Source organism: Myotis myotis, unplaced genomic scaffold (genome assembly GCF_014108235.1).
Source record: "Myotis myotis isolate mMyoMyo1 unplaced genomic scaffold, mMyoMyo1.p scaffold_m19_p_9, whole genome shotgun sequence".
NCBI lineage: Eukaryota > Metazoa > Chordata > Mammalia > Chiroptera > Vespertilionidae > Myotis > Myotis myotis.
Window position 1 is genome coordinate 78,868,259 of NW_023416401.1, and position 16,586 is coordinate 78,884,844.

Below are 16,586 nucleotides of genomic sequence, written 5' to 3' on the forward strand. Positions count from 1 at the left end.
CTTTTCTAGTATTAATTTTAAAGACCCACAGTTTGCCGAAGATTACATTTTTAAAGCTGTAATGCTTCCGGGAGCAAGGTAACAACAACGCAGTTATAAAATATAAACTATCTAGATTTGTTTTTTTATGAACATTGTTTATCCCTGTAACTCTTGTATTTTCAAATGGTCAGAAAACCAGCACCGGTACTGAAACCTGGTGACTGGGAAAAATCCAGCAATGGACGGCAGTGGAAGCCCCAGCTTGGCTTTAATCGGGACCGGCGGCCTGTCCACCTGGATCAGGCAGCATTCAGGACTTTGGGGTGAGTGTTAAGCTTCTGTCATTTGTATATTTTGCTTTTTCTGACCCAGCCACAAAGCACTAAGTCAGTATTTATGCCACAGATACTTTATGAGACTATTCAGTACAACTTTTTTGCAGATATTTTAATGACTTTCATCCTTCCCTGTTTTTCTTCTGTTTTTAAATTCACTGCTCTTTCTTTGGTTTATGTATTACTTTATGTGTTGTTTGAGAATTCCACTGTTTTCTCTTTTAAAATTTTGCTATTGTTCTGATAGTTATTTCAAGAGAATAAAACAATCTTTTTATTTTTAAGAAAGTTTTAGCTGAATTAATGACAGAATCCCTTTAAAGTGTTAAGCAGGACGTGAATACACAAAGCCACCAGTTTCCTAGATTTTTGCTTAACCATTATTTGAACAGCAGTGCCTCATTGTTGTTGAGTTTTCATTTCTTTGTCTGTTAGATTCTCTCTTAACATGTCTACTGGTAACGTATTTCCTCTTCTGTGAATTTCTGATTTTTATACTGTGCCCTTATGAGCTATTTAATTGTCTTTTTCCTAGTTACTGAGGGAACTCCATATAGAGAGGGAGACCTTAAAACAATAACAGGTGACAAGATGGGATAAAAAGAACAACAGGCTGGGGGAAACATTAATGAGCTATTGTTTATGAATTAATGATAACTCATAAATAGATATTTTCAATACGTTGGAAAACCTTAAGATTGAAAATACGATTTAGACATTAGGTCACCATCAGCATGTACTTAATACAATGAATAGTAAGGCACAGTGAATGTGGCATAGTAAGTGGTTAAGAGCATGATTTCAGATCCTAAATGTCTGGGCTGAAATGCTTTTTCTACCACTTGATATTTTTTTACAAGTTACTGAACCAGTCTATGCCTTTGTTACCTATATGTAAAATGGGAATAATAATTATACCTACTTTATAAAGTTGTAGTGAGGATTAAGCTAATGTTTAGCAAATGCTTAGAATAGATCTCAACACTGGAAATGTGAGCTGTTGCGGTTGATTGTTTTAGAAGCCTTTATTCCTAATAATAAAAGAAATGCAAATTTAAAATACTATTTTTTTTAAATATAGATTTTTATTAATTTCAGAGAGGGAGGGAGGGGGAGCGAGAGATAGAAACATCAATGATGAGAGGGAATCATTCATCGGCTGCTTTTTGTACGTCCCACACGGGGGATTGAGCCTGCAACCCAGGCATGTGCCCTGACCGGGAATCGAGCTATGACCTCCTGGTTCATAGGTCGATGCTCAATCACTGAGCCATGCTGGCTGGGCTAAAATATTCTTAAGATATTTTTTTGCATTATTTCAACTGTTTTCTAAAGCAACATAGTAGTACCTCTAAGTAGAGTACTGAGTTCTGAAGATGCTCTTAACTTAGATACAAGTTTCTAATTTTTGGAATTTATCCTGAGAAAATAATTGTAGAGGAGCATAAAGTTACATGCCTAATTACCTCCAGAGCCTTGTTATCTGTAATGCTAGTACTAAATGAGAGGAATGGTTTAGTAAAATATGAGACATGAACATTGGAAAGTATTCTGTAGATATATATATCTACAGAATATATGTGTTCAGATATATATGTTACAGTTCTGAACACTGTGAAAGATATAGGGAAATGTTTGATATATTAAATTGGAAAAGAAAAAAGCATGGTATAGAGTAGAGTAGTGTATACTGTCGGCCCTCTGTATCCACAGGTTTCATATTCATGGATTCAACCAACTTGGGATCAAAAATATTGTGGGGGTTAAGCTTCCAAAATTCCACAAGCAAAACTTTGAATTTGCCCCATGTTAAGTACTACACCTGAGTCCATGTGAATGAAGTGATCATAGGCATACCCTGGTATAGCTTATGTGGAAATACAGGTTATATACAAATATTAGACCATTTTATATAAGGGACTCCTTGGATTTTGGTGTCCCCAAGTGGTCCTAGTCCCAATCCCCCAAGTACGAAGAGACAACTGTACACTGATAGAGCACAAATGAAATACAATGCAAAAAAAGAATAAACTAATTTTTGCTTACAGTAATTAATAAATGTTTAAATGATTATCCATTAAGAATCTTGGTGGGGGAAATGAACATCTGCTGTCACATTAATATCAGCTACTATTTTGAACTTGCTTAATAATCTTTTAAATTTGTGTTATCTTAATTAGATCTTATCGTAAAGAGATGGCAACTAGCACTTGTTTAATTTGTGTCAGCTGTGATGTGATGGATATCTCTAGATATAATTTTTTTATTCTGGTTGGGTGGGTTCTTTTACAGCCATGTTATGCCAAGAGGCTCAGGAACTGGCATTTACAGCAATGCTGCGCCACCACCTGTAAATTATCAGGGAAACTTATACAGGCCGCTGTTGAGAGGACAAGCCCAGATTCCAAAACTTATGTCAAGTAAGTTTTTACTAGTTGGTTATTTTAAATGCTAAATTGAATATTACACAAAGGTTGGTTGCTAAATCTTAATTGCTAAAAAAAAGATTCATTGTATCCATGCAGAAATAGTGGTCTTAAAAATATACAAAAAACATACAATTTAGAAGGATTATAAGAGAATACTTCATGTAGTCTTAAGATATTTTTACTGTATATAAATAGTTAATTGAATGTATGAGTTGGATTTCTTATTTTCGTGTATAAATCTTCTTTTGAGTGAGCTTATGCAAAAAGATACGTGAATGCATTGCTGTTTATTAATACAAGTAGTGAGGCAAATTACATCACATGCAATAGATATGTAATTAACAACCACTTAATTGAAAGAAACCAGTGTCCCTTTCTTGAACAAATTGTATCTCAGAACCACCAAATATGAAGTTAGGCATTGCTTTGGTAGGAATATGCCTTTAATACCGTGGTTCTGAGAAGACTGGTTTTTTCCTGACCCCTTATAACTTGTTTCGAGGACAGAAGTGGTTCAGAAATGGTAACCATGAAAATAATTACATGGCATTTGGATTGCAGTGGAATAGGGGCAAAATAGTTAAATGTTAGGCTTCATAAATTTTGCATTAATTTTAAATTGTATTCCCATTTAATGTTATTTTTGAGCTCCGTGGCTGTGTGCTGCCTTATCAAGAAAGTCTTAAGTCATGTGTCGTTTTCAAAACCACTTTCTTCATGAAGCCCTTTCTTCTTCATTCCTGGTTGTCTGCTTGCTACCTAACCAGATATCATCAACCTCTGAGCCACACTGGCCAGGCCTAGGTTGCTTTTATAACTTGGCTATTGTAAACAGTGTTACAATGAACTTAAGAGTACATATGTCTATTCAAATTATTTTCATTTTAATCAGATAAATACCCAGAAGTGGAATTGCTGGGTCATACAGTAGCTCTATTTTTAATATTTTGAAGAATCATCATACTGTTTTCCATAGTGACTATTCTAGTTTACAATCCCACCAACAGTGCACAATGATTCCCTTTTCTCCACATCCTCATCAACACTTGTTATTTGTTGTCTTTTTGATATCTCATTCTGACAGGTGTGAGGTGATATCTCATTGTAGTTTTAATTTTCATTTCCCTGACTATTTGTGATTTGAGCATCTTTAATTTTTTTAATTTAAATTCTTTATTGTTGAAAGTATTACATATGTCTCCTTTTCCCCCCATTGACCTCTCCCTGGCCGCTCCCATCCCCCAGCACATATTTGAGCATCTTTTAATGTGCCTGTGTATGTCTGTGTAATGTGCCTGTGTAATGTTGACCATGTGTATGTCTTCTTTGAAGAAATGTCAATTGTTTGGTTTTTGATGTAAAATTGATGAGTTCTTTATATATTTTGGGTATTAACCCCTTATAGGATAAATCATTTTTTGCAAATTTCATTTCTCATTCAGTAGATCTCCTTTTAGTTTTGTTGATGGTTTCCTTCACTGTGTAAAAGCGTTTTAGTTTGATGTTATCTCATTTGTTTATTTTTGCTTTTGTTGCCTTTGCCTGAGGAGACATCCAAAAAAATATTGCTAAGACTGATGTCAGAAAGTCTACTACCTTTGTTTTCTTCTAGGAGTTTTATGGTTTCATGTCTTATATTTAAATCTTTAATCCATTTTGTGTTCATTTTTGTATAAGGTATAAGGAAATGGTCTAGTTTGTTTTTTTGGTTTTTTTTCATCTATCTGTCCAGTATTTCCACCACTGTTTAAGAGGCTGTCTTTATCACATTGTATTTTCTTGCCTCTGTTGTCTCATGCTATAGTCTTAATATCTTTTTAATGACTATAGACTTTAAAATCAATTCCTGGTATTAGTAATGTGTACTGTTCCTTTTTTCTTCTTGAATAGTGTTGTGAGGGCCTATTTAACATTGTTGGTTTCATTTTTTGTGGTTTTTTTTTCATTGAACTAACTTTTAGCTTTGTGGGCATCTCCCCCCCCCCCCCCCCCATTGTATGTTGGTTTTCTATTTATTTCTGCTTTTGTCTTCCTTATTCACTTCTAGTTTCCTTAGAATTAAATTGCTATTCTTTTTCTGATTTTTGGAGATGGAAACTTAACGTAATTTATTTGTAGTCTTTCATATCTAATATATATGCACTTGAGTGTTATGAATTTCACTTTAGCTTCATGTCATATATATTCCTTTTATTTTGTGTCATATATTCTTGTCATTCAGTTCATAATATTCCTGATTTCCACTTTCAGAATTATATACACACTAGAGGCCTGGCACATGAAATTTCTGCACAGGTACAGTCCCTAGGCCTGGCCTGCGATCAGGGCCATCTTCCCTGGCTGCCAGCAGCCAGCCCCACCCCCCACCACCATCCACCCCCTGTTCCCCGTTCGCCATCAGGGTATTGGAGCCTGCCGGCTGGGGGGGAGGGACTGAGATGTTGGCCATTCCCAACTGGCGGGATGGGGCCCTTAGCCTGGTACCACCCGTGTCCACCGCCACCCACCCCCGGTTCCTCTTTCGCCATCGGGTGATCAGAGCCTTCCAGCCAGGGGGTGAGACCGAGAGGTTAGCCGTTCCCGCCCACTTGCTGGCCACGTCCCCTGCCATCACCCAGCTCTAGTTCCCCATTTTCCATTCCCCATCAGGCAATTGGAGCCTGCTGCTGGGGGAAGGACTGAGAGGTTGGCCGGCTGGGGGCTGGGGGCAGCTCCTGTGTTGAGCATCTGCACCCTGGTGGTCAGCGCGTGTCGTAGCAACCGGTTGTTCCGCCGTTTGGTCGATTTGCATATTACCCTTTTATTATATAGGACTAGAGGCCCGGTGCACAAAAATTTGTGCACTCGGGGGGGAGGAGGGGTCCCTCAGCCCGGCCTGTGCCCTCTCGCAGTCTGGGACCCCTCGGGAGATAACGGCCTGCTGGCTTAGGCCTGCTCCCGGGTGGCAGAGGGCAGGCCCAATCCCTAGGTGCAGCCCCTGGTCAGGCTCAGAGCAGGGCCGATTGGGGAGTTGGGGCGCCGCCCCCTGTCATGCACAGAGCAGGGCGGATCGGGAGGTTGCGATGCCACCCTCAGTCACGCTCAGGGTAGGGCCGATTGGGGGGGTGGGGCACCGCCCCCTGTCACACTCAAGGCATGGTCAATGGGGAGGTTGCGGCACCACCCCGTCACGCACAGAGCAGGGCCAATCAGGGGGTTGGGGCGCTGCCCCCTGTCACACACAGAGCAGGGTCGATCAGGGGGTTGGGGAGCTCCCCCCTGACACGCACAGAGCAGGGCCCATCAGGGGGTTGGGGAGCTCCCTGCTGTCACGCACAGAGCAGGGCCGATCAGGGGGTTGAGGAGCTCCCCCCTGTCATAGAGTAGGGCCGATAGGGGAGTTGGGGCACCGCCCCCTGTCACACACACAGCAGGGCGGATCAGGAGGTTGGTGTGCCACACCCTGTCATATTCAGGGCAGGGCCGATGGGGAGGTGATGGCTCTACCTCGTCACACACAGAGCAGGGCCCGGGGGGGGCGGGGATTGGGGCACCCCCCTCTATCACCCACAGAGCAGGGCCAATCAGGGGTTTGGGGCGCTGCCACTGTCACACTCAGGGCAGGGCCGATGGGGAGGTTATAGCTCTACCCCATCACACACAGAGCAGGGCCCGTGGGGTGGGGGGGTTGGGGCGCCACCCTCTATCACCCACAGAGCAGGGCCGATCAGGGGGTTGGGGTGCCTTCCCCTGTCACGAACAGAGCAGGGCCGATAGGGAGGTTGTGGCCCCGCCCCCTGTCACACACAGAGCCACAGGGCGATCAGGGGGTTTGGGTGCTGCCCCTGTCACGCTGAGCCTGGTGCCAGGAGGCCTCTCGGCTCCGCTGATCCCGGTGCTGCGAGGCATATTACCTTTTTACTATATAGGATAGAGGCCTGGTGCACAGATGGGGGCCGGCTGGTTTGCCCTGAAGGGTGTCCTGCATCAGGGTTGGGGGTCCTGCTTGGGTGCCTGGCCAGCCTAGGTGAGGGGCTGGCTGATGGCTGTTTGCAGCTGGTCACACACCCTTCAGGGTGGGGGTCCCTACTGGGGTGCCTGGCCAGTCTGGGTGAGGGGCTGAGGGCTGTTTTCAGGCTGGCAGGTGACTGAAGCTCCCAACTGCTCCTTTTTTTCTTTTCTTTTTTTTATTCTCTGCCAGCTTTAGCTCTGAGGCTTGGCTCCAGCTGCTGAAAGCAGGTATCTGGTTTGTTTGGGTTCTATAATCGAAACACTGTTTCAACTCCAGCTCTGATATCCCGGCTGGCTGAAAGCAGGTTTCTGGAGTTTTGTTTACCTTCTATATTTGTAACAATGTTTCAGACTGCAAGCTCAGAGGCCGGCAGCGGCAGGCGGGGAACGTTGGAGTCCTCCGTCACTGAAGCAAGCAAGCCTCCTGTTCGCTTCAAGCTGCCTAGCTGCCAGTCGCCATCTTGGCTGGCAGTTAATTTGCATATCGCCCTGATTGGCCAATGGGAAGGGTAGTGGAAGTACAGCTAATTACCATGTTTCTCTTTTATTAGATAGGATGGGTTATCTAGGAGTATATTGCTTAAATTTTAAACATATATGCTTCTAATAATATTTTTAACGTTTTTTTATGTGTTGTTTTTTTTTACTTAAATGTAAACTATACAAATAGTATTGCTGGATGAAAAGTTATGTTGAATTTCTGAACTTTTGGTTAATATCACGACATTAATCTCCAGATAAGAGCATACCCATTGCCGAAACCGGTTTGGCTCAGTGGATAGAGCGTCGGCCTGCGGACTGGAGGGTCCCGGGTTCGATTCCGGTCAAGGGCGTGTGCCTGGGTTGCGGGCACATCCCCAGTGGGAGATGTGCAGGAGGCGGCTGATCGATGTTTCTCTCTCATCGATGTTTCTGACTTTCTGTCTCTCTCCCTTCCTCTCTGTTAAAAATCAAAAAAATATATTTAAAAAAAAAAAAAAAGAGCATACCCATTTATATTTCCTGTAGCAATAGATGACAATTTCTAATATCCTAACTCCCACCAATATCAGGTGTTATCATTTTTTAAAAGTTCTTGCTAATTTGATAAGGAAGAATATCTTCATTTTAAAGCATGATTTTTTTAAAAATTGCTGCTTTGATCACATTTTTACTAATCAGTTTTTCTTTCATAAATTGCATGTTCTTATTAATTTGAGTGCAAGTTTTTCTCTGTATTTGTAGGAGCATTTAAAGTATCATTTTAAGTAGAAGAGTGCAGTTAAACCTCCTTTCTAGAACCACAGTTCTATTGGTTATGGAAGATACTTGATGGTGGTTCTGATTAGGGAGAGATAATTAATGAAGGTCAGAAGTTGTCTGTGGCCAAGTGGATTCAGAGTGGAGAAGGAATCTGAAGGGTTGGATAATTGAATGTGATAAGTGAGGGAGAGAGAAGTTTCAAATGAGGCTCATGTGTACACTGTGGATAGCTGAGTGACTAATGAGGCCTTTAACAGAATTTGGAAACCCAGGAGGATGAAGAAATACAAAAAAATATGATGAATCTGATTTTTATAGAGGTTAAAGTCATCTGCTAGAAGTTAAATTTGTGTCCATTACTTGCTCAAGAGAGAAGATGAGTGGGGAGAAAATTGGGAATTATCTGCATATAAACCAGAAATATAAAAGTTCAAGGAAGATGTCTGGCCGGTGTGGCTCAGTAGTTGAGCATCAACCTATGAACCAGGAGGTCATGGTTCAATTCCTGGTCAGGGCACATGCCCAGGTTGCAGGCTCGATCCTCCTTGTGGGGCATGCAGGAGGCAGCCAACAGGGATTCTCCCTCATCATTGATCTCTCTCCTGTCCTCTCTGAAATCAATAAAAATATATTTTAAAAAGTAGTTCAAGAAAGATTTAGATAGATCAATGAATTTTAATTGTCCTCGGTTATAAGAGAACCTAGAAAAACTTGGGGTTTTGAGGTTGAACTTTCTAGAAGGTAAGGATGTAATACATAACACAGATTATTCCCTGATAACCTTTGTAGGAGATGTGTTGGATAAATAATTGGCCTAATCTGGAATGGTCATTGCTGGATAGTAAATGGTCACAGTTGAATGGTAAGCCCAGACAAATGACTGCTTTCAAGAAAGTAAATTCCATGTTCTGTGATTTCCCCTCCTTCTCCCCCCATACTCTTTATACATAGTTCAGCATATGATTTGACTTTTATTTTCTTTACTGTCTTTAAGACTTTTCTGGCATATTTTTTCATGGTCTATTGTGACCTCTAGATTTCATATTTATGCAGACAGAACTATCTGTCCTTCAGTCCATCTATCTCTTCATCCTTACCTCTCTGTCTTTATCTTATTTTAATTTTTATCTGATCCCTTATATTTATGATTTGTTGAATACTCAATCTTCTAGGGTAGTGCTACCATTTTAAAAAGAGCAGTGATTTCAAATATTTTAACCAAGATCTTTTTTTCTTCTCCCTATGAATCCCTGTTTGTCAAGATGCTTACTACCAAAGTGTAGTTAAACATGTGTTAAGTATACTTATTTTCCCTTCCTGTCTTCATTAGATATTTATATATATAAAAGCCTAATAGGCAAAATGTCCCCTCGGTAGTTCAACTGACTGGGAGTTCAATCACTCGCAATGACGTGCGCTGACCACCAGGTACAGCGTGGAACAAAGGACGGCCACAGCTGGCAGCCAGGGAAGGGAGGCCCTGGCTGGCAGCTGATAGGGACCCTACCTGTGCACAAATTTCGTGCACTGGGCCTCTAGTGTGTAATAAGGTTAATTCTAAACTTTCAAAACGTTGAAAGTTTTAAAATCCCTAATCCTGTCTTCTTGAAAACCCCTAAGCCTCTGAGCCTCCTGATTGAGGAGGTGGTTCTTCTTTGGTCCTTCTGAAATAAAATAACATGAAGCAGCATCTCAGCCAGCAAGTGCGTGTGAAACTTGGAGTAGCATAGTGTAGTGGGAGTGTTTAAGAGAACTTATCCTGTAGCTTTCACTCTGTCTCTTAATAGCCTGTGATCTTAAGCAGGTTTTTGTCTGTAATCCTGTTTCCTCATTTCTTTTTTTCTTTTTTTTTTTTAATATATTTTATTGATTTTTTTACAGAGAGGAAGGGAGAGGGATAGAGAGTTAGAAACATCGATGAGAGAGAAACATCCATCAGCTGCCTCCTGCACATCTCCCACTGGGGATGTTCCCGCATCCAAGGTACATGCCTCATTTCTTAAATGATGCAGAAAATACCCATCTCACAGAATATTCACAATAACTGTGTTTACATTATTAAGCACTTGAAGCAGTACCTGGTACATAATAAGTACTATGAAAATATTAAGTCTGATTTCTTTTTATATAATTTTGAACTTTAAAATTTGGTCAGAAAGAATTTTAGTGAAATTAACATTTAAACCATTTTATCAGTCTTGTAAAATGTTTTTAGTATAGCTGTCTTTTAAATATATATATTTTTATTGATTTCAGAGAGGAAGGGAGGAAAGAGAGATTAGAAACATCAATGATTAGAGAGTCATTGATTGGCTGCCTCCTACAGGCTCCCTATTGGAGATCAAGCCCCACCATCCGGTCATGTGCCCTGACTGGGAATTGAACCATGACCTCCTGGTTCATAGGTTGACTCTCAACCCCTGAGCCAAGCAAGCTGGTCGGGTGCTATTTTCTTTAATTACACACAAGAAGGGCCATTTGGTCGTACTGCCAACTCTGTCAAGTGTCTGCTGGAGGTGTTTTTTACTATTGGTCTTTGATTTGTGTTTGATGTGTAGTTTTTGGCTGATGAGTAATTGTCCGGTTTTTGATCATTTCTTGGAGTGAAGTGCAACCCTGAGTACTCAGTAAGTATGAATAGAGCATTTTTGTTTCTATAACCCGAAGAACCTAATATATCACTTCTCTTAATTTCAGACTGTAAACTTGTCAATTAGCCCCATTTGAAATGTGATTTTTGATTAGGGCAATCAGTAAATATGGAATTTTTCTGCGATTGCCATGCTGATTAGGTAAATTGCCACTTGAGTTATTGACAAAGTCTTGGTTTGTGTGGTCTTAGAAGCTCTAGAAAAGGGATACGTTTTTAAAGACCAAAGGAAAAATTAACTGTCATTTTTCTTCTATCGCCTATACATTTCTGAAGTGCAATTCACTATCTCAGAATTTTTTTCTCTCCCTCTCAAATGGATCTTTCTCATAGAGCTATGCAAATGAATGATAGTAATTTTTTTACCTTGTACTTACTACTTACGGACTAGGAAATGTTTCTTCTTCATAAATACTTAAGGGTTGTATATGTTTTGCTCAGGACCACATGAGGAGATTTGTTTAAAGGTAGCCTTGAAGTTTGTCTTTGATTCTTTTTAATTTTTTGGACTGAAAGCAAGAGATGTTTTAATAATTCTGTGACACAGTTTTTAAAGTCTTGCAAAATATATTTAGGTTTTAATAAAGAACTATATTTCTTGCATGTACTGAATCTATTTATATGAAAAACAAAATTGTTCTGGAAGTGAGAAATAATAAAAGCAAAATAGAGGGGGAAGTACCTGGCATACCTGGTAGAAGTGATGGACTGAGAATTTTTGCCATATTTCTGGGCACTTATAGGTGTACTAGAGGCCTGGTGCATGAATTGCACGGGTGGGGTCCCCTTGGCCTGGCCAGCAAATGAGGCCTATTGGAGGGCTGGCCGGTGGTGGGGGAGGGAAGGGAAGGGGAAGTGCGGGGAGGTTGGCCGGCAAGGGGCCATGGGAGGTTAGCTAGGGGGATTGGGGGGAGGGCCACAGTAGATTGGCTGGCTGGGAGGGAGGGACCGCAGGAGGTTGGCTGTGGGAGCTCACTGACCACCAGGAGGCAGTTTCTGCATTGAGCGTCTGTCCCCTGGTGGTCAGTATGCGTCACAGTGACTGGTCAACCAGTTGTTCGGTCATAACGGTCATTTAAGGCTTTTATATAGATAGATAGGTAAACTATTGAAAGGCTTCTTCTTTTACCAGTTGGCATGGCTCAGCGGTTGAGCATCGACCTATGAACCAGGAGTTCATGGTTCAATTCCCGGTCAAGGCACATGCCCAGGTTGTGGGCTCGATCCTCCTTGTGGGGTATGCAGGAGGCAGCCAATCAGGGGTTCTCTCTCATCATTAATCTCTCTCCTGTCCTCTCTGAAATCAATAAAAATATTTTTTAAAAAAAAAAGGTTTCCCCTTTCAAAAAAAAAAAAGCATTTATACTTAATGAACTTTATATTCCACTTCCGCTTATAAATATTGGCGTGCTTAACCTAACATGTAGCATATTTGAATCTAATGACTATGTCTTTCTGATAGTGGTAACATTCCCTCTACTTCTACTGTTCCTAGGAAAAAATATACAAGCTTTTTTTAATCTTCATTCAGTTTTAAATTTTTGTGATTGAGATCCTGTATGGGAGTTTCTGTAAGTACCATGGAGATTATGTTAATCACCTCAACCACTCAACAATATCAGAATGGTGTTCTTTAACAATACCATTTATAAAGAAACACCCTGGAACCAGAGTCAAGGAATTAAGTCTTAACGGTAAAGGGGGCATGTTTTCACACTGACCACAGTGATTCTGGCACATGTGAAGTACAGCATTAGACGGGAGTCTGAATGAAATTCACTGTATTTCTTGACTTTCGTTATTTCAGCTAATTTTATATATGTAACACACTAAAAATACTTCCTAATTTTCACTAACCTAATTTTTGTACAATTTTGAATAGACCAAAGGACTTCAAGTTTAACAAAGTAATTATCAGGAAAAATAGCCCAAATGTTGATTTTATTTTCAATAAATTGCTCTCATACGTAGTTAACACATTGAAAAGTGTATAATGTGTTAAGGTAAATATGTCTTGAGTTTTTCCATAGAAATAAACCACATAGATAATGGTTGTCTTCTAGGTTTTACCTTCTCTAATTATGATTTACTCATAGTGTACAGTCTGTAGTAGTGACTTGGAAGTTATTCTGGACCTAGACTAGTGATCCTTCTTGCCCTGTTTTGTGTGGGTTCTGTGGTGATTAACTTCCTGAGTTCCCATTCAGGTTTTGAATATAAAGTGACCACTGTGAAACCTCTTCAGCATTGCTTCTCAGTTTGACTGCTACTAGTTTGGTTTTTAAGACATTCAAAAGGGACTTAATTCAAATTAACTGGAGATGCCACCTCTCTTGCAGTTAGAGTAGGATTCTTCTTGGAAATAATGATGATGAAGGCTTTTCCGTTCCTTTCCAAGAGAGACATATGGTGGGTTTGGCTCCGTGGACCTAGGGCCAGCAGGTTATGGAGCTGCAGATGCTGCTTGTCACGGCTGCTCCCCCCGGTGTAGCTTGTCCATTTAGGACACTTGTTTCAGGCTAGCATTGTCAGGGAGCTGAGGTAGGAGGAAGCCCGGGGCAGAAATAGCCAGTTGTCTCACACTGGAATTATTGTGAGCAGCCAGGTACTTTACTTTGTTCCATATTCTCCTTTGCAGGGGCTTTTTAAAACACAATTTCACTTTTCTTTCTTTCTGTTTTTGTTTTAAGTAAACCCAGATTGCATTTGGGGGTGGGGGTTCTAAATCTAAAGAAAGATAAGATTTCATTTCTTCTTTCCTTCAAGAAAGTAATTTTGAAAAGCATGTTTCTAGTTTGTGTTTCCATTAAACTGTGAGCCTGAATACATTACGGTAAGCCTTGTTGCCTTTGGGTCTCAAGAGTCTGGAGGAGGTTACTGTCCTTACAAGTGAACTCATTAGACAACTCCTGGAACCAGCTGTTTTAATTAGGTCACACACAAACCCTGCTGAAGGGTGCTGAGGTGACTGCAAGACTGGAGACCAGAGTGGCGGTTGGTTGATACCAACCTACTGAGCTACTAACCTCTCCTGCTGACCAGTGTTATGGAGTGTTCCTTTAATCCCACTTATATTGAGGAGCGTAGCCATTTAATTGTTTCTTATAGCTAGATGTTGCTAGTTCAGATTGGTGTTAGGGAAAGAGGTTTGACTGTCAGAAAACAATGGAAAAGTGGGTGGTCCCTTTATTAACGCATATTTCTGGCCCATGCTAGAGAGATTGTGTGCTCTCCGTTCTATGTTATGATAGCTAGGTAAGTCACGGTTCCTTTTCAGTTTACACACTTACAAGGCAAATTTCAGGATTTCTATTAAAGTTACTATACATTAAATTTGTATTTGTGGGGGAAAACCAAATACATGTATATCTTTACACACACATACATAGCAAGAGAGAGCAATGTGTGAATTTAATGACCAAAGTTAGTAAAACTGCGTTTTGTTACTGAAGGAAAAATAACAAAATGAATTTACTGACCCTGTTTAATATCTTTTTACATTTCCAGTCTGTGTAAATATGCTAGTTTACTCAGTTTATATTGTCTCAGATTTTCGCAAGAGTTAAATTATAAAATATGTGAGTAGCTAAATAGTGATTACTTATTTAAAAAAAAAACAAAAACACAAAAAACTGTTTAACTCTTCCCTGTTTATTTTTCAGATATGAGGCCCCAGGATTCCTGGCGAGGGCCTCCTCCCCTTTTCCAGCAGCCAAGATTTGACAGGTAATAATAAAGCAAACATCACTTTTAAATATTTTTTTCGCTTTAACATGTGAGGTTTCTGTTTTGAAATATACTTTCTTCCCCCAAACAGTTTCTCTTGTGCCTGTTCTTTAGGAAAATAGATGGTTAACACATTGAAGTAAAAGGCTCATGTTTATATACTTTCCTACTTTTCTTGGTCCTTGGCCTTTATTTTATTGAAGCTTTTGAGGTGCCCTGGAAAATGCAACTCAGAGAGCTTAAAATTGTATTAGGTTTTGGTAAGGCTAAACAAATTTCTTTTTAGAAGGGTTGTGCAGCTTAATGAGGCATAACTAATGGTGTTCCACTTTTATCATTTCTGGGCTGGTAATGCAGCACAGCACAGACCAACCATTGATTCTTGCTGCAAACCTCTTGAAGTTCTAATCAGCTTCTTTGGTACAACTTTTTCAGGGCTGACAAGCCTATTGTAGGGCAGTGTCACTGTAGGTCAGTAGTTATTAGTTGCCACTGAAAACAGTTTCTTTAACTACTTAAGACTGAACTGAATTAAACGCAGAAGGGACTCAGAAGAGGATTATGGGATCTGCAGTCTAATAAGTACCATGGACTAGGAAGAATGTGACATGGTTTAATAACAAGGGATGTTTGACATGTGTTTTTTCATTGATAAGTTGTGTGCTTCTCAGTCAGGTGGTCTCTACATGACAAGACAACTAGGCATGTTATGAATAATTATATTAACAGCTGTAGGATAATTATATTAACAGCTATAGTATAATTTTTAAAAGGACAGTTTTAAAATTTATCATTTCATGCTGGTGTGCTGCCTCAGTTAGTGCTAAAACGAATTAAGCTCTGTCATAGTAAGGCTTCCTTCTTTGCCTTCCTAATTCTAATCTGTTTTGTTTCCCTTTCCATTAGCGTTTTAGCAGTCTGATCTGTTCACATCTAAAATGAAAAGTGTTTTGTTATGAATAGGGTTATAAATGCTACACCCCTTTTAAGAAAACTAAAGACTAAAAGACTCTAAAACTTCATTATTTTCTTCAAAAAGATAAATCATGTTATTCAATTGTTTATTAATAGTATCAACTACTTATTGCAAGCTGCATTTTAAATTTAAGACAACTGATAATACCTGTATTTGTTTTGTTTTCAATATAATTGCTCAAAGCACACTGGATGTACTATTTCAATATCCTCAGAGTTGTACCATTTCCAAACAAATTAAATGAGTAAAGGGTAAATTTTTTCTAAATTACATAGTAGCACATAAGAGCTGATCTCTTTTTAAATAACTGTCTTTCTGAATTACTTTTGTCAAGTTTGATTTTAAGACTTGGTTTCCTAACTTTGTTTCTTTCCTCTTTCTCGTATTACTAATAATTGCTAACATTTATCATCTGCTTACAAAAATGTCAGCACTGTGCTAACATGCTCTTAAAATCATGCCTTCATTTATTCCTCCTAGCAACCCTTTAACGATGCTGTTATTTTTATAGAGGAGGAAAAGAATGAATTCACACAGTTCAGTAGCTTGCTTAAGGTCTTCCTTCTGTACCGTTCTTTACTAAGAAATTTTTCACTTGAACAAAGCTCATCAGAATACTTACTCCGAGCATATTACAGTAAAGCCATAGGAACTTCAAAGGATGTAAAGGATCTCCTTCCACTTCTGAGGCATACTTCCTTTCCCAGTAGCTTTTCGTTCTTCTACACATTAAACATTTTCCTCAGGTTATTACCATTGTCCTGGTGTCCGTCATATTTTTTGTTTTTTCTGTCCTAGCCAAGTATTGGTATTATCCTTACTAACTTTGTGAACTCAGCAGATTAAGGACAAGTTTTGTGGGGCATTTTTGGTTTAGCTTTAGTCAGAAACTTAAAACCAGGCCTTAAAACAAAACTTTGATATGAGCATAATACAGTTCTGTTTTATGTCTTAAACCATGGTCATTTAAGAAATACATCATTTATTCATAAAGAGAGTTTGGATTCAGTCATCCTAAAAACTTCATTAGCTTATTAGCAAATACAGTCTGTCACTCATTGTGGTAGCACTTGTCATTCTCATCCTCCCAACCTTAGGAGACAGAGGGGAAAGTATAAACTCATAGTCACTTTGACTTTGCTAAGATGTCACAAGTAGTAAACAGTAGAAATTCTTACTAGAACAAGGTACTGATCCTTAGTTCAGTGCTTTTCCATTGCACTATTTTGAATGTTTGCTTGTGAACCCTATGGAAA

General features: G+C 39.7%; 1 protein-coding gene across 7 annotated transcripts in view; it reads left to right on the forward strand.

Moving 5' to 3' along the window:
• XRN2 (5'-3' exoribonuclease 2) overlaps positions 1 to 16,586 on the forward strand; it is an 87,550-nt gene that overhangs the window by 65,364 nt on the left and 5,600 nt on the right. For 5 of the 7 annotated variants that reach the window (XM_036321215.1, XM_036321212.1, XM_036321214.1 and 2 more), the window contains 4 exons: positions 10 to 78; positions 174 to 305; positions 2,610 to 2,737; positions 14,291 to 14,354. In XM_036321215.1, the coding sequence (XP_036177108.1) occupies positions 10 to 78; positions 174 to 305; positions 2,610 to 2,737; positions 14,291 to 14,354 (393 nt within the window). The remainder of the gene's footprint in view (positions 1 to 9; positions 79 to 173; positions 306 to 2,609; positions 2,738 to 14,290; positions 14,355 to 16,586) is intronic. The other 2 variants (XM_036321217.1, XM_036321213.1) reach the window with 2 other exon arrangements.